This window comes from Cryptotermes secundus, unplaced genomic scaffold (genome assembly GCF_002891405.2).
Source record: "Cryptotermes secundus unplaced genomic scaffold, Csec_1.0 scaffold373, whole genome shotgun sequence".
NCBI lineage: Eukaryota > Metazoa > Arthropoda > Insecta > Blattodea > Kalotermitidae > Cryptotermes > Cryptotermes secundus.
The window spans coordinates 805820-827479 of record NW_019720165.1 but is presented as its reverse complement, the minus strand read 5'-3'; the positions used below and the strand labels follow the sequence as shown (position 1 = coordinate 827479).

The window sequence follows — 21660 nt, the reverse complement described above, 5'->3', positions numbered from 1 at the left end:
TTCCTAGAAAAGGACGACGTTCAGTGAGATGGTATCAGCTGATTCAATATTTCCATAAGAATTGGCAAAAGTAGCTCTAGCACTGATACTACTTATGCAGTCCTTTAATAAATGAACAGTATATTACACTGAAAGTAATAAAAAAAGGTAAAGTCCCTGTGCTTAACCAGTTAAGCACTGTGCCACGAAGGCATATGGGGGATGGATGTAAAGATCCACATTTTCTCGACCTTCAGACTAGTTGGAGGTGGAGCTACACGCCCCGGTCGCTTTACCCCATTGGATAGAAGGCTGGGTGGGCCCCAGAGCTGGTCTAGACGACATGGAGAAGAAAAAATTCTTGACCCTACCGGTCGTCCAGCCCTTAGCCAGTTGCTATACCGACTACACTATACAAAGGAAAGTAATATAAGCTAATACTGAAAGAAAATAAATTTAGACATAACTTTCAGTAATATACTGACATAGTAATGTGATAGGTAGAGACTTTTTGAAGAGATAACTACAGATGGAAGGATAATATTAAATAGGATCTTAAAGAAGTGAGGTGTAATGATATGAGCTGGTTTTATTTGGCTTAGAATAAGGTCTAGTGGTGGGTTTGTGTAAGTAACTTTGTTTCAATAAATGGCATGGAATTTCTTTGGTATATATATTTTATAATTGTTGTGAACTGATTGTCTCATGGTCTGATTATATATGTCCATAGTCTGGCTAGGAGGTGGAAGAGGATACTTTGGTGTATTTTTTAATTATTGATGAATGCATTCCTGAACATGTGAGACTGTATTACCTGGGATATTCTGAGCGTGTATCTGTTATTATGGATGGCACCACAGGTTAGGAATGGTGAACCTTTTTGCTACCTGGTTTCAGATTTACATCAAAAGTTAATATTGCAATAATTATTGCCATGACAATGGCTGTCACTAATTATAATTAGTGACAGCCATTGTCATGGCATTAGCTTAAAGAGAGATCTGCTGTTATGTGTGGCCGTTCTGTGACATAGTATTTGTTTCATTTGTTAAACAGTTTCTTGAATTTGACTCAATGTATTTTTGTCTTTCAAATAATTGAATTTTTTCTTTTTTTGTCTACTCAGATTAAACCATACTTTCCAGTATTTGGGATGGATACCTGAAGCAACAACAAAAATGTGTTATAAAAAGAACTAAAGTTTGGTTAAGTGTTGTAATATCAAGTGATTCTAGATATTAATAGAGACAAAACTAATGGAGCCAATTGCTCTCCATTAATCTCTGCAGCAAATTGGTAGCTGCATGGATATATATGAAAAAAAGATAAGGCACAGCACCTTATCATAGTTGTGCTAAGTGTATTTCTTTCACCACTTAAGAGTACAAGTGTTTGTGAATGACTTTAAACTCATAGAGTAGAACTAAGTTTGCCAAAATATTCAGATGATTCAATGTTAACTGTGATACTTAAAAATACAAGGCCACGCCATAGCTCAAGTGGTTAGTCACTGGCTTCCCACCGCGGAGGCCCGGGTTCGATCCCAGGTATGGTCAGGTGGGATTTGTGGTGGACAAAGTGGCTCTGGGGCGGGTTTTCTCGCGAGTACTTCGGTTTCCCCTGCCAATCTTCATTCCACCAAATTCTCCGTCATCATAATCACCCGGGGCAGGCTACAATAGGTCAGTCAGTGGCAGCCGTGCCGAGTGGGCCCAGTTGGATTCCACCCCCCACTAAGCGAATTTTAAAAAATTATTCAGCATACAGGCATCCGCGCTTATAAACCAAATTATTTTTTTTTTAATGTCAGCCGAATTTTGAATTTGCACGTACCTGTTTCTCTTTCATCCTAACCGTTTGCAGGCATGCGAGTTCCTTTCCTGTGACCGATTTTCTAGTTCCGTACCATGTCATGAGTGATGTTACTCTCGTCACCGATCAGAGTCGCATAAAGATTTCTGACAGCGCCCACTGTTTGCGTGACGTGTTCAACCGCCTTTTCCCGATAGTGCGCGAAAGACAGTCTGATATGTACTGTTGTGGCGAAGGAGTCGTATTTTGAGGTATATGTTACGTAAGGAATTCGGAGTGGTATGTTTGAAATTTGTTACTTAACGTGTGAAGCAAGTTTCTTCTTACATGAGTGGAATTTGTTCTAAAATTATGTTATGAAATTCTTTTGACAGACTAAAGTAATAGTGTGAAAGCGAGTGAAATTGTTTCTAACACACCAGTCATTGCACATGCTGCTTAAGGTAAGCCGCTCTACTTTTCATGACCGTTTTGTGAATTTACCGAAAACTAATGTACTTGCCTCCAGCTAGTGCTGAGGTCAAGAAATATGTATTTATACATCCACTCTCCCATAGGCCTTCATGACGTAGTGCTTAATTAATTAGGCACAGGGTCAACTTTACCTTTCTATTGTATTCTGTAATATTCTATTGTATAATATGCCTAACCAATGAATGTCATTGGCAATTCTGAAAAGCTCCCAGCTGTTGATTAGTAGGATGCGCATACAAGTATCATATTTCTGGCAGCCTACGTAGCTAACATTGTCAGCATTTGTCGATGTTCACAGCGCAATTGGCAATCGCTGGCAAGAAAGGTTATGTTTCCCACGTTAACGTACCACACATAACCACGCAGTTACAGTCTACAAATAACAGTGCTCGGATATGTAGTCGTACGGAAGCTAAACCATATTCATGAGTTGCGAGTGAAGAGCGTAGAGAAAGAAAGTAAAACGGGGTATAAGTGCAAGTCTCATGCAAAATGAAGTATTCTGTTAAGAATACACGTTATTGCACGTTATTGCAGTGGAGTGATGTAGGTGCGGTGGATGGATGGGTCCGTGGATGCACCATTTAATGGCCTTTTAGCCACTGATAAGAAATTTACTTTTAGAAGGAGATTAGCATTTTGTATCTCCAGATGGTTAGACATGATGTTATAAACTGGGTGTGAATTAGATGTTACGCTGTTTAAACCTATGGATCCCAACCAGAGGCCGTTCCTTCCTTAGTGGGGCTTGAGACTGAAAGGTAAAGCTATCCTTGTGGCAGGCCAAGGAGGCCCATAGGATTGTGAGACGTCGAGGCTCCCACATTTTCTAAACAGTCGGCTCACAGATGGCGGTGAGGTCAATCTTATGCGCCGGCCTCTCTTTACCCCCAAGAATATTCCTGATACTCGTTTCTGTTTTAGGCTGAGTCGACCTCAGGGCCGAAGTGCGGTTGGAAGGATTAGGTCAATTGAAAAAAAAATCGACCTTGGGGAAACGAACCCGCGATCTTCTGGCTTGTAACATAATGCCTTAATCAACTGCGCTACCGCATGCAGCGGTGCAGGAGACTATGAGCGAAAAGTTAGTGTTTAGTGTCACATGCAACTGAAATTATTTTTTTTTTTCAGAACTATTGAAACATCTCGAATTATCTGTCAGAGCTATTAGTAGAGATATTTGAAAAAATGGTCGATTACACGCCACTTTTTTCTGCATTATTCATCTTCAAATAAAGAGCATCGTGCATCATTTCCATTATTTTTTTTTCGCCGATCTAGTTCACTACTGCCGATCACAGTGGCCGTGCGATCCAAGGCATGAACTTTCTTCTTCCGCTCGAACACTGGGATCGTGGGTTCGAATCTCACTCATGGCATGGATGTCTGTGTGCGTTTTTCTATGTGCTGTCCTGTGTGCAGGTAGTGGTCTTACGATGGGCTGATCCCCCGTCCAAGGAGTCCTACCGTCTGTGTAAAAGAGCAAGAAACTGAAAAAAGCAGCAGCCAAGGCCCAACAAAGGGCTGTAGAGCCATACATACATAGATTGTATAGTACTAAAATTATGAGTGAGTTGATCGTAAGCAATAATATACACGTGCATACGAATGCAAGAGGTCGCATTTATTTCAACAAGAAAAAGGAGTGGCATGATGAATTAGAAAAGGGCATAATGTCAAAAAGTTTTGGAAGCACTGATTTAAATACTGATTGAGCGTTGGAATCCTGTGTCTCCGTATCCCCCCCATTAATATCTGTAAGGCGGAATAGTGGAGCCAGAAGAGACGGCCGTTGATAGGCAACGACTCGGAAAACAGGTTCCAGCGGTAACTAATACACACGCACATTATAAGAACTAGTGCACATGGTCCTTGTATTAAATGTTCAATATGTGTGGACTGAACCTGGACCTGAAAGGAAAGTAGGTGATTAGTTCTTCCCAGAACTTCTTATATGATAAAGTAATATTAATAACAGGTTGTAGGTATATAGTATGTCTGAAGGGAGAGTGTATTTTCCCTTGGAGTTGGTGTTCCTTTTCATCGGTATTGATGAGCTAGGAGAGGACGGGGTATGATCAAAATTAGCACCTTATTTCACCTGTCAACAGTTTGCTGGGTAGGGATGGCTCTGAATACCGTCCCAGGCGAAGAGAAATCATTCCCTCCTCCGCAGTTAAAAACTTAAATTTTCTCAGAAGTTCGTCACAGTTACCAGCACGAAACTTCTAGACACTTAACGAAAACTTTTATTAAGATATTTTTGTACAGTGTTGCATAACATGTTCAGATTACTACCAATTAATGGCTGCGGTAATAACAAAAGATCAGCTGAAATTAATTTGTATTTAGTTAGTTAGTTATTGGAGAGGGTGGGTTTCCCCATGCACTTAGACCTGTATTGGTCCATTGTGCTTCCCTCTATGATTTCTACCAGTCTCTATATCCTACCGGTACTGGTGCTTACCATCAGTCCCGCCCAGCCAGCGAGACCGGCTCTACTAGCTGAGAGGTATCTATAATGCTTCCCCCATCTACCAGAGGTATTAGAGACTGCTGTTGGGCGGGAAACGTCCGTAATTTGGCTCAGTGACCTCCTTTGGAGATATGAGGTTCTTTTACGTGCCGTAAAGCTACGACACGGGACCCACGGCTTAAAGTCCCTCCCGGAGGGCTTGTTCCATGAATTTTTCCGCCCTTAAAAATTCGACTACCTCCGCCGGGTATTTGAACCCGCGTACTACGAGTCATGAGGTGGGAACGTTACCTCTAGACTACGGAGGCCGCTTAATTTGCATTTAACTAGAAGCAAAAGAGACAATGGGTGGGTGGTGGTGGCGGATGGGGGAGAAACGTTGCAAAATCGTGCTGTCCAAGGTGCCCGCTTGGTCCGCTTGTGCTGTGGCGCCGGCCCCTGTTCGTGAAATTGCCACGCAGTTCTTCCCGCTTCATCGGGAATTAAGGTTTCCACATTGATGTTCCCGTAGTTCTTCAGATAATGCTGTAATAAGATGAAGCAAAGGTCGTAAAATCTAAGCACACGTTTCAACACAACGTAGTTATAAGGTACGAAACTATTTTCAGTAACTTGCATCGACTTTATAAGGTGGTGATAAGGTGAAGTGATTTTAGAGAAGCAGTTGTCCCAATAAAATTATGAATTTTATTTATGTTTCGTGCAGGCACCGGGGGCTACCGCGCCCCTGATTTTAGAGAAGCAGGTGTCTCCATAAAATCGATGAATTTTTCTTCTGTTTCGTGCAGGCCCCGGGGGCCACCGCGGCCCTGATTTTAGTGAAGTAGGTGTCTCGATAAAATCTATGAATTTTACTTCTGTTTCGTGCAGGTCCCGGTGGCTACCGTGGCCCTGATTTTAGGGAAGCAGTTGTCTCGATAAAATCTATGAATTTTACTTCTGTTTCGTGCAGGTCCCGGTGGCTACCGTGGCCCTGATTTTAGGGAAGCAGTTGTCTCGATAAAATCTATGAATTTTACTTCTGTTTCGTGCAGGTCCCGGTGGCTACCGTGGCCCTGATTTTAGGGAAGCAGTTGTCTCGATAAAATCTATGAATTTTACTTCTGTTTCGTGCAGGTCCCGGGGGCTACCGCGGCCCTGATTTTAGGGAAGCAGTTGTCCCAATAAAATTATGAATTTTATTTATGTTTCGTGCAGGCCCCGGGGGCTACCGCGGCCCTGATTTTAGGGAAGCAGGTGTCTCAATAAAATGTATGGCTTTTACTTCTGTCTCGTGCAGGCCCCGGTGGCTACCGCGGCCCTGATTCTCGAAAAGTCTTCCCCATGTACTTCCGCGAGGAACTTCATAACAATGGGTGGCGGTAGCGGAGCCGATGCATGAATCACCGACATGCTTCTGCGGTGGTGTGGGGGTATAGCGGGGTGGACTTCGAGCTGCTTCAAGTCCTCTGCGGACAGTCCTGCGTAGCCTTTCTATCACTATTGCGTGATGGTGGTTTACAGTTTGAAAGAGCATATCCCTCTTCTTGCTGGGATACACTTCTAACCAGTTGTCCCATCTCTCATACGGCGCTTCTCGAATTTTCTGCGCCCCCTCTTACATCTTTCTGTTTCTCCATTGTGATATTTGCGTCTTACGCTTTCTTTCCTTTCAAGTGAAGTGGCCGCAGTTACTTGGGACAGGAAGGAGTCATCTTCGTGATCCTTGTACGAATAAGTATGGGGAAGGATGGGACAATACAGAGTAGCTTCATAACTTGTACTCTTCTCCAAGTATAATTAGAATGTACAAGTCAACGAGGATAAGTTGAGCAGGGCATGTAGAACGAATGGGGGAGACGAGGAATGCATGTAGGATATTGATGGAAAGGCCAGAAGGTAAGAGACCACTGGGAAGACCAAGGCGTAGGTGGGTGGACAATATTAAAATGAATCTTAGAGAGATAGGATGGGATGGTAAAGATTGGATTGATCTGGCTCAGGATAGGCTTCGTTGGAGGGCTCTTGTAAACACTGTAATGCATCTTCGAGTTCCATAAAATGCTGAGAAATTTTTGAGTAGCTGCAATAGTGACAGCTCCTCAAGAAGGGCTCAGCTCCATGAGGAAGTAAGTAAGTAAGTAAGTAAGTAAGTAAGTAAGTAAGCAAGCTTGCTTTATAAACTGAAAGTATTTTATTATGTACTCCTATAAATGTTCCATGACCTTCCTCGATTGTGAGAGCAGCAGACATGCCAGTCTATCTGCATTGCTGTTATGCGAACTGTGTAGCATTATGGGTACAAGGCCTTGTGCCGTTTTTATGGCGGCTTTTTTTAATTCGTTGGTTGTGGTAAGACTGAGTTCACTTGGTACGCCGCTGACTACTGAGCCTTTGTAGCAGCCCCGACTGATGGAGGAGTATGGAACAGTTAGTGGAGTGAGAATTGGCTGGGGAGACAACCTGCCCTAGTGCCACTTTGTCAACCATAAATCCTACGTGACCTAACCTGGGATCGAATGTGGCCTTCCACGATGGAAGCCATAGACTAACCATCTAAGCTATGGCAGGTCTTTGATGATTGTTTATTCTTCTTGAATTATTCCTGTTACCTTATGCTCTTTATAATTCTACCTGTTGTTACTTTACAATCTTTAGTAAGAGGCTTGAGGTCCATTGCTTTTACTGGCTTACTGTGGACTGACTGGTAAATGTCGTAAAGGTCTGTACCAATAATCGGATTGAAGCGGCAGGTTCCTTCAAAATATTAGTAGCCATCTATCAGACTACACTGGGTCACATACCGGAAGACAGTAGTGTTAATTCGATTCATGCCTCAGAGAACACACTGAATCTCATGATGCAAAGTCAGTTAATGCTGTTTTGGGAAAGTCACTATGTATTCTGGGAAGACATGAGAATCACCACATTCTGTGGGCAAAATGCAAAACTTTTTAATCTTAAGGCAAGTGGTGCATGTAGTAACCGCTGTGCTGCAAAGGATCGAAGGCCAGTAAAATGAAAACTGTTATTCTAGGTTAATAACGCTGTATTAGCTACCAAGAAAAACAAGACGTTGTGTCTAAGATACTGATGAAAGACGAATTGACAGAACAGCAGAATGAAGGACTCTTGGGGATCTGGAGGTAATTTACTATACGTCAAATATAAGAACTGATGTTGTTCATTGTTTCATTTATTGACAGTTTATAAATTTCATATGTTATGTGACAGTGAATTACAGTTTGGTAATGAATGATGAAAAGGGAAGAAGATGAAAATGGTCATGAACCAGTTTAGGGTACTCTACTAAGACATGTGGAAGGACTGAGGAAAACAAATATTAGCAGGCAGGATAGTCATTTTTGGACCAAGAATCAGATTTGGAGAATGAAACACGAATGACTACTAACTGTTATGTGTGACATTTGATGAGAACTGGTTTTATGAGGATTAGAAAAGATTCAGTCTTGAGTTTAGTGATTGATAAAAAGTATTCTCTTTATTTACAAATGTTTCCAACAATTTCTGGAGATCTGGAGATGAAGAAAACGTGCAAAAACACTCTTATGCTCCTATCCCAGACCTGTTCATTTGCAGTGTGACCCCCCTCCTCATGTAAATATATCCCAACCTCCATACCACAGGAAATATACAAAATATTATGGAGAGGGAGAGTACAAATCAGAACATAACAGTCATTACTTTATTTTTGGATACAGCAAGCTTCATAAAGCAGTATATATTTTCTTGCTTGAAAGAATTCATAAGCCCCTTTTTACATTCAAACTTTTCCAGTCATATAACAACATATACTCCAGTCATTCTTTAATTTAATTGCTGCTTTAGGCGATTTTCGTTCACCGTGGATAAAAAATTAACACAATGCTACATAAAGAAAACATGAATTTCATTGTGAAATTATATAACATGAAAGATTTCTGTGTTATTTATTGGAGATGCTTCTACTGTTAATATCTTATTCTATAATTTCTTATGTGTGCACGCATAATGTCAATCATAAAAAAGTGCAAGCACACATACATGTATACACACTCATACACATCCACACTTGTCTGAATGGGCACTTTTCTATATTATCACAGCCAATGTGATGGATCTCCCTCAGATATTTGAACCACTTTGTAGCCCATGAGAGAGAAATGTAGAGAGAAAGAGACAGATTGAACCTACAAGTTGCTAATTTTATTACTGTAAGGAATAGGTATCACATATATAGGACACTTTCTAAGGGAGGCATGAAATAACAATACTTTTGCAGCTCCTTATTGGGCAGAAAGATATCCATAAAAATTTCTTAAAGATTTATTGAACTACATTCTTGTCTTTCTGAATTAAACTAAGTGTATAGATCATACCATGAGATAGAACGAAGAAATTATTCTATGGAACTACTGTGTTACTTATCTCAATTGAAGCAATTTCATTATTCATAATGAAAGACAGTACATTTGTATGGTGTCTTCTTTTTGGATAATCAAGCACTTGTGAAATCTTTCTGATTCCTGATTGAAGAAGTACAAGAAATTGTTGTGAGGCTTCGTAACATGTGAGAAATATCTGCGAAGTCTTGTAATGTTTAATAAATATTGAAATTTGTAACATACAAGAAATCTGTGTGAATCTTTCTTGAGTCATTGGATTATTCAGACTTTAACCGACAATGCGTATATATGCACATCCATATTATCTTATCTTCATTCATTTTGCCCTTAGCAGATATTGATTCGTAAAATACAATGAAGTCTCTGGAAAATGGAAGTTGCAATTCCATAGACAAATTATTAAGATCTGATAAATTATTGGCATTGTTTATTGGAACATTCCACCCAGTTGCATTGCAAGAATGAAAATTCCTGTCATGGAGAATAAATTAGATTTTCTTTAATTTCACTGCATTGTGTTAAGTTTCACATTCATAGTGAAGAAAACAGCCCCATTTTACACGTTTTCAGAATCAACAACAGAACAAACTATATGAACACTCATCAACAATAACAATAACACACATTTCATGCCACATCCAATGCATTCCTTAAACATGTCTTGTACTTGGTACAACTTTTCAAATCTTATTTGTTTTAAAGTATAAAAGGCTGGTAATGGGGTTAGCAACTACATAGTCTTTGCCATCTAGGAAGCAAACCATTTGCTAGAGCGATACTAATTACTGTTCAATGGAAAACTAAACTAATGCAAAGATTAATGAGATTCTCTTTAGATATGAGCATCATTTAAATATGTTAATTGAATTAGAAGTCCCTATAGTGGCCCTCATAAATTACTGAAAAAATATGTGACAGAATGAAGAAAGCAGTCTTCTGGGATGTGGCACCGTGTAGATGTGGTGTTAACTGACGTCTCGGAGGAATGTATCGCCTCCATGTTCAGGGTAGAAGGAAAAAATAAGAAATCCGCAAGTGAAGAGACCGTGAAAACCGGTACAAGCAGTCTGCTCACTGGTTCTCACGGTCTCCTCACTCGCTGATTTTTATTTTTTCCTTCTACCCTGAAGATGACGATACATTCCTCCGAAACGTCGGTTAACACCACATCTACACGGTCCCACATCCCAGAAGACTGCTTTCTTCATAGTCACCGCCGTGAAAACTTCAAATCTTAAATGTGACAGAATGATTACCAAATTAACTTGTTTGCATCCATGGACCCATGGTGAACCTATTAGACTTCTGATTGACCTGAATAATATTATGATATTTCTCCTCACATAGATATCTAATTGGAGACATTTTGCCTTTAAAAATTATGAAATATCTGAAAAATGTAGTTACAGAGAGCTTTAAATTTTGTGGTTTTGTAATGACTAGAAATGCAGAAGAATTTTATTCCATAAACTGTGAATTAGTAAAGCAAATAAAATGCACCATTTACTTATAGTAATTTCCGCACTAGAGATTCTTTTCATTAATTTAGTTCCCTATGTTGTAATATACTCTGTTATGCTCAAAGTTGGTTTCTTTAGCAGAGTTTTGATTATATTTGATTGCACAGCTAATAACTATGAATTTTTTGTCAGCAGTTCCTCACTGAATGAAAATATTCTGACTTATGTAACATAAATTCAATCAAATTCATGAGTCACTATGGCAAGATGTATACTTAACAAAATTAAGATACCTTTAAAAAATAAACCCACCTTAATATAAATGTTTAATAAGGGATGGAAATGTTCATATTCACTAAGCTTACTGAATATCAGTAAAACTTTACTACTGATTGTGGATATCAAAGCAAATGGTCTTTAGCTTATGTACATTGCACCAAATGAGTGAATTTCAATTGATGAATCCTCAGAAAAGCATATCTGCTGTGATATTTATGATATTTATTTTGTGCACCTCCCTAAAGAGAAAATTTGATAGCTATGTTTATGTGCAGCCAATTTTATGCAAACTTGAAGAAAGAATTTGCTCTAATATTTGTATGAAGTCATCTCTTTCATGATCTACTAAGTGAGAGTTTTGAAATGAAACAACTATAGTCAGTTTATGAGGGAACTAAGTACATATGTGATGAAAAAATACTTTCACTATTCATACTTCTAATATACTTCATTGATCTTTTAAAAGATGACACCATTTCTACAGGAGGGGCTTAAAAGGGAATATTACTTTTGACATTTCATCTCACCTTGCATAAGTTTAAACATATTTTCAAGAATGTATTAGTTGAAATGCCCTGTAGGTATTGGGTTGTAACTTGGTCCACTTCAAATATCATTTTAAGTTGGCTTCTAAGACATGTTTCACATGAGTTGCTTGTGGTTTATGTGTTAACTGTTAGGTACTGATGGCTGGAAGTAATTATCAATAGGCATTTACTAAGCTTCAGAACTAACAGAACAGAAGCATTTAATGTGGACAAAGAAGGAATATTTCGTGTGAATTGTTTCACTTCGTGCTACTTGTATTTGTGATAACAATATGTAGTTGATATACCCATTCAGCTATAACCACGCACATTTGGACCAATTGCTCAAAACTTTACTTGTCCCTTTCAAAAGAGTGACACAATTGAATATTTATAATAACTACTTAGAACAATGAAAATTTTATTTTAATGCTGATACAGCTTTGTTTTAAAAATATGATTGAATCCAACTTGAATTAGAGATTATGACATCAGAATAACTCTTCATAATATAATATGTATTTGGACATGAAATTCAGTTTGCATGGAAAAACGTAATAAACAAGTTATACATTTCACACTCACACATTGCTCCATGGTCATAACATCTTCGTGGCCAATTCTGCTCACTACTTTGGGAATTATTTCTATAATATGTCAAATAAAACCACTACAATGGACAAATTGGAAGTTAGCTTCATATTAGCCAGCAGAAAACAATTAAGGTTCTAATTGTACTGTTTGTTTATATGAGAAAGGAACATAACAGATAGCTGCATGCAGCTTATTTGAAGAGAAAATCTCTGGACGTTGAAAAGCAAACAAAGTAGTATATATATTAATTTTTTACGTATTATGTACAGCTCATTGTTTTGACATTTGTATCAAAGAAGTATAGTATCTATAGTATATTGATATATTTTGTATATATATGTATAATATATACAATACTCTTATATTTTTGTAAATATCAACAGCAGCCTTTATTTATACTTTCACTAAATAAGGCAAACAATCTTGATGTACACATCTTCCTATTCCTCCGACACAGGTAAAGTCTATTTTGAACTGTATGAAAGAAGAAATATGAGAAAATGCGCATTTTAGCATTTCTTTAAATTGGTACCAAAACAAAATAATTTCTTCACATGTGGTAGCCATGTTAAAATCTGTATTTGGTATAGTAATTAAAATGCATTTAGAAGTTTTGGTTCCTACCATATATTCTCACTGTTATGAATAATTTAAATTACAGTAATATCATATACAAGGGGCCCCCTCTAAGAAAGTGAGAGCCCTCAGGAAGTATAGAATTTGATTTGTTATTATGATTGAGAAATCAGGATTGTGGTATATAGTTTGGGATTACTCTTTGAACTGTGCAACATACTTGATAATACTGTTGCATAATGAGACTTATGGGATATAATTTTCACTTTGAAACAAAATATATATGAAATGTGGTTTGTGTGGGACCATGCAGTGTTCAGTCTTTGGACAGGCAGGGACTTTAGCTGTGGTGGTAAAGAGGACATACCCTCCCATATTTGTGTGCCTATTGGCCCATGAAGAGCTAAATATCCCAGTAGAATGAAAAACGATGTGTCAGCAAGAACATGGCGGAGTAGAAAGGACGGTGGGCGTAATCATCATGGATGAAGGCCCAAACTGCTGAAAGATAAGCAACGTTTAATTCTTATGAAAACTGTAATACTTAATTTGTTGTATAGGTTATTCAATTTCTTAAGCATGTGGTATGCGACTTCCTTGAATTTTCAATATCTTTCATGCAGTGAATGAGACTGATTGTAGGTGGGAGCGACATAGGTTCTCGTGAAGTCCTTCATCTTCACAATTAATAACAGCATAAATCAAAACTCGGCGAATATCCTTTCCTGTGCGTTATTTCGCCAAGTTATTTGAGCGATTATTTTTACAGCGCTACTGTCATAACTAGCACCTGAATTTATCACGTCGTTTGCAAGTCTTCAATTGCCTTTCAACTGTGAGTGAAATTAATACATTACAAGGGACTCGTCTCGGTCTGTCGGTACTGCAAATTTGAATTTCACTCAGGAGTTCTATACTAGATGGCGTTCAGGGCGCGACGTGAAGACGCTCTGTGTGGAGAGTGGTAGTCTTCTGCTTCCCGCATGGTGGAACGATGTTGAGAATGATGATACCTCTCTTCGCTGCCACCAGGTATGCCTCGCTGGTGCTGTGACCCACCATAGTGTGATGGATGATGCGAGAGTTGGTGAGGAGGATGTTGGTGCTGATGTAGGTGAGGATGATGATGGTACACACTCATTCCATCTCTCGGTCCTGCGTTGTACTCTTCATAATCCCCTCGATCTCTCTCGAGTCTTGATCTGCCCCGAGCGTGTTGGTGATAAACTGGACCAGCTGAAACGAAGAGATGTGCAGCGGGTAGGAATGGCGAACCAGTTGGACTAATCATGAGGTCTCCTAACGTGGGTCATATTAAGTTATTTAATTTTAAATATAAACTACACCACATGTTCTACCACACTGGAATATTTACAAGAGAAATCTACTCTTAACGGCCGTACATCGACGCCGTATGAAACTGTACTTTAAAATGTAATTAATGGCAACGCGATTAGATATTTTCTATTAAAATGTCGGAGAAACTAGCCAGAGAAACACTGGACACACAAACTAAATGCTACAAAAGAGAATAAGGAAAGAGAAAATAGGACAACAAGAAGAGTGGACCACACAAAAATACATAGATAATACAAAGCGACATGTAACACCGCAGTGACGTCACATAACAAAATATATACTGTTGAGAATCATGAAGAAGCTTCTGCCTTCTAACATGAAGTTTTACTCTTGAAGAAAAGAAAATAAAAACAAATTTAAGCACAGTAAACAAGAAACACAAACCAATCATGGGGACAGGAGCAAAGTTGCCATGTGTTTACATCGAAGGAATGTGAGTACTTTCTTGGATTGTATTCACGACATGCCAACATATGAGAATAAAATTTGTGACAACCAACCGCACACAGAAGCCGTTGGAAAAGAGCGCCAATTTGGTGTGTTTTTGTGTGTGAGTGTCATGATGAAGATAAAATAAAAAGATCAAGAAGGAATAGAAAAGAAAGCAGAAAAATGTGAATGCGACTTATATAATAATGATATATAAATATAATTTTGCGACAAAAGCCGGATGCTCTGTTTACAATATGTTTGCTTCAATACAGCAACGTTCGAACGTGTTGTTACCTTCCCTCACGCCACTATTTGCGAACAGATTATGTGAGCGACGTCCGACAGATGTCACTCCTCTCATCAGTCACACACTGCTTCTGCCATCTGTGGAAGCAATTTTTAAACTATACATGCGCGTATGCGCGAATGACCATAATTAAAGATTCCTGTTCCATTAAACACAACATGATAATAGTTTGTGAAAAATTCTTTCGTCTTTGTCGCTGTTTGTTACACAAACGCGGAATATAAAATAATTAATTCATAAGAACAACAAATTTGAAGTTACTTTAGTGAATGGGCTAGAAGATCATTGTCATAAACAAGGGATCATAATTTTCAGTTATATTAAAATTATCTGATAAAGCAAAGCATAGTGTTAAATATATTTCTTTGACGTGTATAACAAAACACAAGACAAGCAGATAAAGTACGCAAATGAAATCTTAAGACATAGTTATAATTGTCAATTTTATATAAAGTTCTGAGTCTTCGAATAACAAGAATGTAAACGATAATATGGGAAAATTTCGTACAAATTACTCCAAATTCCCTGTTAATGTTAAAAATATATATTGTGAAGTCCAAAATGCTAGAACAAGCTACTTATCTCAAACTTAATTGGTTAACACAAGAATAAAAGCAGACAAGTAGGAAGGGCATTAATCACTTGCATGTGAGGCGGAAAGGGGATGAAAGCTCATAATATTTTGTAAAACTTCATACTGACCCCCGTTTTCGAACGGGTTTTAAAAGAGTGAAAAGAAATCATAACATATACAACTATTTCACAAAAGTCATAATCACTGTAAAATGGTGGAAGGAAAGGGGAGTGGTTCTTCTTCATGCCCATCTCTGAAGAAATATACTTACAGAAAAATGCATACGACTCGTTAAACTCTTCCGGGATTCAAACAAAGCACTTTTTTAAAATGTCAGCATGTGGCCAGTATTTAAAAGATTTGTACTGTCGAAGTCTCTCTCACTACACCAGTAGATGGCACTATGGACTCTAAGGGCACGTCGCGAGAAGGGAAAAAGAAGAAGAATATAAGATTGCAACAAAACAAAGAGAAAATGTGAAAAAAAAATACAAAGAAATGGTTAACATTAAACACAAATAAATTAAAATCATAACAAACAAGCGCCTTTCATATGAGCAGACATGCATCGAAGAAAAAAATATCATTTCGGAGGTTTTCATTACTTAAGCAAATCAACTGTAGATTGATTTGGATCCAAAAATATTTTACTTTTGGAACTTATAAATAAACAATTTTCAAATAAAGTGTGCTATAATGAAGCAACAGATAATAATTTGCACGCTGTAACAAAACGGTTTAATGAAGAGCTGAAATAAATGTAACATTAAAGAACTGCAGGATGAACCACCTGGTAGCTGTTTCCTCTTGTAACAAAAGTGAACCTGTATGTGATTAATTATGACCTCACACTTCTTAGAATATTTTGGATGGAAACTCGAACCAAGAGACTCCTGTTACGGCCCATAGGGTTGTGAGACGTTGAGGGTCCCACATTTTCTGAACAATCGGCTCAAAGATGGCGGTAAGGTTGTCTGCCTTACGCGCCGTCCTCGCTTTAATACCCCGGAAAATTATTTAATTAATTCCTGGTAGTCATTTCTGTTAGAGGATGAGTCGACCCCAGGGCCATAGTGCGGCTGGAAGGATTAGGTGAATTGAAAAAATCCAAAATAAAAAATGTATACCTCCGAAACGAATTGTCATACACGTATCCGGTTTATGTCATCGGAAAGGAAAACTCTGAAAGTTTTTTTTCATACCCTGCTTACGCTTATACGCCGACACATTTTTTGCTACCATGTTAGGAATTACCTGGACAGAGAGATGGCTGGGATATGCATTGGGAGAGATGGACCAATCGCTTGGCCTCCTAGGTCGCCAGATGTAACCCCAGTGGATTCTTTCGTTGGAATTATCTGAAGAGCATTGTCTACCAGGTTAAGATCAGCGAGCTTGAACACCTGAAAGCCCGCATAAGGGACGCTGTGGCTATGGTAACACCAAACGTGCTTCAAGCCTGGATATTTGTCGTGCCACAAAGGGAGCCCACATTTAAATTTACTGAGAAAGTCATATACGCAGAAAAAAAAAACTTTGATAGTTTCCCTTTGTAATGGTGTAACTCATTAATGTGTATAATAAATTCTTTCTGACATATAATGATTTTATTTCGGATAACTTTCATCTAGACGTCCCGCATTTCTCCAAAACTAGGCGCGATTACCTTAACGTGAGTCATTTCCATATATAATTTCTTAACCAAATTTTAAAATGATGTCTCCACCTTATCGTGGTGAGGGGGTTTGAATATGCCAAGGACCCCGAGAGCTGTACCAGCGGTAGCGTAGCTACTGCCAGAGCCTCCCTTGCTGGACAGGTCAAAAGGTAGGCATCAGACGAAGAGAGACACCAAAAACCAAAAACTGATGGCCGGAAGCAGCGTCATCAGCAGCGACTTGAAGCACAGAGCAAATGATGCTCGAGATGGTTCAAGTTCGTATAGCAACAGGCGTGACCAGAGTGGTTTGAACGGCTGTTGTACTGCGATGTGGAAAGCAAATGGAAAAACCACCACATTATCACTTTTCCTGGATAGTCTCTTTCCAAAAACACAGATACCATGTATGCGAAGATAGAGGGGCGGATGGAAGTGACCAGAAGACGTAAGATGATGCTGAATGACCTTGGGGACAGAAGAGGATATTCTCATTTGAAGGAGAAAGCTCTAGATCGCATTAAGTGGAGGAACTGTTTTGGAAGAGACTGTGGACCTGTCGTCTGACAGATTACTGATGAATGAATGATAGCTATTATTAACACTTAAGCGGAATAGCATATTCTCCATACGGCCCTAACTGCACGGTTAGAACCATAAATGGAAACAGCGCGATGGTTCCTCCTGCTTTCAAACAGAAAGAAGACAAAGAATACAAATGACGTAATGATAACTCTTCCGTCTCTACTGCGCATGATTCTAATGATGTCCCTTGGTTTGATCAAACTGTAAATAAAAATAAATGATCACGATGCAAGCTGCAGTGCGTTTTGTGCCAAGGTGAACAGAATCATTTGAGCTAAAATGGGGTTCCATCACACGTTAATCATTTTATTATAGCAGCGGTGCAAAACACTGCAGAAGAAGGACTGAGGCATGATAACGTAAATCATGAGGTTCGTACTAACATCTAATGAACAAACTATCAGTTTTCTTAGCACAGCCTCAGAACACTCTGTATGTGTTCAAAAGATATCCGCTTGATTCATGAACACTGAAGGATAAGGCCTTTCATTTTTCAAGTCGTATTTTTTATGCCTCTGTCTGATATCTATGCCATCATAGTAATTTGGTCCTATAAATATATTTCCTTTTTAATCCAAAACTTCTTTACTCCTTTCATAATTAAAACTGCATTATATTGCACTATATATTTCAGAAGAACGGGCTACGAACTAATTAAGACGTATGAACGTTTTACTTGTTGACATTTCGAATAAAGAATTTTGCAGCTAAGGATTCTATCTTCTGGGGCATAACACCATATTAACCGTTGAAAGACAATTGACGTTTCGGAGGAACATATCACTTCTGTCCTCAGGGTCGAAGAGTAAGCCAAGCAAGAAGGCAGCATTAAGTTCTGCTTGCTGCCTGCTTCACACTGGTTTCTTGCTTGACTTATTCTTGTACTTTGAAGATAGAGGTGACATGTTTCTCAGAAACGTCGGCTATCTTCCAGCGTAATAAACGGTGTTATATCCCGGAAGATATGACCCTTCATGACTACCGCTGTGAGAACATCAAATCCAAGACTTTATAATTAATTTATAATTTAAACAAATCGGAAGGAACATGGGATAACCTTAGTTTGAAGCGGCTCACAGTATGGGAACATTCTCATTGGATGTTCTTCTGTATCTAACGGAAAATGATTTTCTCCCGTCAGTTCTTCCAAAGAATGAAGGCGGAGGCGTTACAACTGTGTATTGCAGATCCACAGTCCTCACATTAAAATGTTCAAAGAATTTTAAGAGAGAGAATTCGTCAGAACAGTATTTATATTTTTTTTTGGACAGAAACTTGCCTATAGCCATGAAGCCAGCTGACGACCGAAAGGGAAATTATTGGTGGCCATGTTGGCAGCACTTACGAATTGCTGAGTTAAATAACCAAATAATAACAGGGCTTAAAACGAGGTATAGGAACATGTCACGTAGCCCGTATTCCGAGAAATTATAAACTATATTTTGTATTTGTTAGTGCGTATCGATTGGCAGAACTATTACTACTTGAAATATGTAAAACCTACTCTTATATTACAACGTATTATCCCTATTCGTCAGTACAATTTTGGCCTCAAATAATTATGTGTCAGTATGTTCATAATTGATTATAAAATTATTTTATACATGTACATTCTCTTTATTGACACTTTCATTAGGATTGGATTGATTTTCTGGTAGTACTTTCTCTCTTTTCCATTAAAAGTACGAAACCAGTTTTCATACCAACACAAGAAACTGAAAAAATAATTTCCTTTTATACACACATTCAGTCTTTTTGGAAGCGGCAGCTGTGAAAACAATTTTGTAGTTTTGGTTCCAGAAGTTACAACTCTTTATTTCCGAAATGAAAATCTATTCCTATTCTCTAACAGATTATCGTGCGAATGGAATCCCTATTAAATTATAGAGGGAAAAATATCAAACGCTAATAATATCATGTCAGCCAGTAATAACAGGCAAGTTCACTACACGAGTAATGCATAGCCTTCATTACCTCTAGCATCATGTTGGTACCCGTAAGCATCGTGGTGAACTCCTGTGGAGAGATTGGTCAGTTACTGAATCACCACTCGTTAATAAACAACACAAATATATAAGCTATTCTGCTGTATAGTTAGCTGTCTGTTGTTATTAGTCTGAGAAACTGTTCACCGGTTGTCACTATTTAATAAGCAATACAAATGTATCAGCTGTTCACTGTATAGCATCTGTTGTTATCCATATGAGAGATTGTTTGAGGGTTGTCACCATTTAATAAGCAACACAACTGTTATCAGCTGTTCTGCTGTGTGAAATCTTGTGTTGTTAATACTGAGAGATTGTTCAGCTGTTGACTCGCCAATTGTTAATAAGGCACAGATATTGATATTGATGATTTTTTACAGAAATATATTGTTATTACAATTTTTATTAAAATAAGACAATAATGATAGACGCGTTACATGAAGACCTATATGCCTTCTTTGCTCTGATCTAGAACATAACCCGGTACATATTTATCAAGCGAAGAGTGTTTAGAACAGAAGTTGTAGAGAAAAACAAGAAGTTGATCGAAGAACTAATCACCTACTTTCCTTTGATACAACACAGACCGCATAGAAAAGGATGTATTCAGCAATTCTTTTGTTGCGTTCCGGCGATAACGTTCTTGCCGAGCCATTGCCTAGCAAAGATAAGGGTTATACAGACACAAAGGCTGATGGGAGGGATTTCTCAAGTATGCAACTGAGATGGGTATATACTCATACGCCGGTCACGGTAGCCGAGCGGTCTAAGGCATGCACTGTCTTCGCTCGCTCGGAAACCGAGATCGTGGGTTCGAATTCCACTCAGGGCATGGACGTTTGTGTGCGTTTTTCTGTGTTTGTGTACAGGTAGAGGCCTCGCGACGAGCTGATCACTCGCCCAAGGAGTCCTATCATATGTGTAAGATCTAGAAAAACCGAAGTGAAACGGAGAGTTTCATGGAGGTAGGCCTAGGCCCAAATTGGGGCTGTAGCGCCACAGGAAAAAAAAAATATAGTCATACACATCCATACAAAGTTTCGTAAAGATTGGTTCTGACGTTCAAAAGTTGATAGAAGGGGATACACAGGCACTCAGACAGCATATCAAATGGGTACGCGTGGCCTTTATTCAGAGGTAAAGATGCCGGGACGTGAAGCTGAGCACTCACCTCGAACTAGTGTGTCGAAGTAAAGAAAACATTGATCTATACATCAGCTTCATGTCATAGTGTTTAGTTAGTTACGTAGTTAGTTATTTAGAGAGGGTGGGTTTCCCCATGCACCGCGACCAGTTTGATCTATTGTGCTTCCCTCTATGATATTCTACCAGTCTCTTTACCCTACCGATAAATGGTGCGTACCATCAGTCCCGCTGAGCAAGCGAGTTCGGCCACTTGCTTAGCGGTGTCTATAATGCTTCCCCCATCTATCGCAGGCCTTAGAGACTACTGTTGGGCGGGAAACGTCCTGGAATTTGGCTCAGTTATCCCCTTTGGTGATATGAGGTTCTTTTACGTGCCGTAAAGTTACGACACGGGACCCACGGCTTAAAGTCCCTCCCGGAGGACTTGTTCCCTGAATTTTTCCGCCCTTAAAAATTCGACGACCTCCGCCGGGTATTTGAACCCGCGTACCTTGAGTCATGAGGTGGGAACGTTACCTCTAGACTACGGAGGCCGCTTGTCATAGGGTTTAATTAGCTAAGCACAGCGGCAAGTTTATCTTTTACAGAATAATTAACTAATACTTCTTTGCAGTGACACGCGTTCTTCGATTACTTTACGTTTAAACTGGGACATCACGACCGAACGGACTGGAATAGCAGTAACGCTTCAGACTCGTATTCGGAACGTCGTTGGTTCGAATCTTAGGCGAGGCACCGGCTACCCTGACTGAGGGTCTTCAGTTCCTCGTAAAGGTAACGGCCGCTTCCTTCCAGATTCCTTCAAACTCGTCTATCATCTTATCATTCGATACCGTACAGTCTGTCCATTCACAGCGTCATTAGATAAGCCACGCGCAGGAGAGGAACTTCACTAGCTTTCGCGTACAATTTGTCCTTCCAGCACGAATTTAAGTTATGTCACGTTTCGTCGTGATTTCTCGGAACGTTCAAATATGGCCCTCTTCTTTGTTAGACAATAGCCTGTACTTCATAAAGTGTCCCAGGAAGTGAAAAAAAAAAAAGTAAAGCTAT

General features: G+C 39.0%; 2 protein-coding genes across 12 annotated transcripts in view; one reads left to right on the top strand and one right to left on the bottom strand.

Moving 5' to 3' along the window:
* The first annotated feature begins 2016 nt into the window (after nt 1–2016).
* The window catches only part of LOC111867280 (protein abrupt), a 460728-nt gene continuing 441084 nt past the window's right edge, over nt 2017–21660 (top strand). The window contains exon 1 of the mRNA XM_033752658.1: nt 2017–2234. The gene's annotated coding sequence lies outside the window, so the exon portion shown is untranslated. The remainder of the gene's footprint in view (nt 2235–21660) is intronic.
* Nucleotides 10330–21660, bottom strand: part of LOC111867257 (voltage-dependent L-type calcium channel subunit beta-1) — a 368762-nt gene continuing 357431 nt past the window's right edge. For 6 of the 11 annotated variants that reach the window (XM_023856958.2, XM_023856967.2, XM_023856973.2 and 3 more), the window contains 2 exons: nt 19451–19492; nt 10330–13798 (listed from right to left, as the gene is read on the bottom strand). In XM_023856958.2, the coding sequence (XP_023712726.1) occupies nt 13479–13798; nt 19451–19492 (362 nt within the window). In that variant the 3' untranslated portion in view covers nt 10330–13478. Of the gene's footprint in view, nt 13799–14647; nt 14738–15505; nt 15645–19450; nt 19493–21660 lie in introns of those variants that run through there. The other 5 variants (XR_002843305.2, XR_002843315.2, XR_002843321.2 and 2 more) reach the window with 5 other exon arrangements.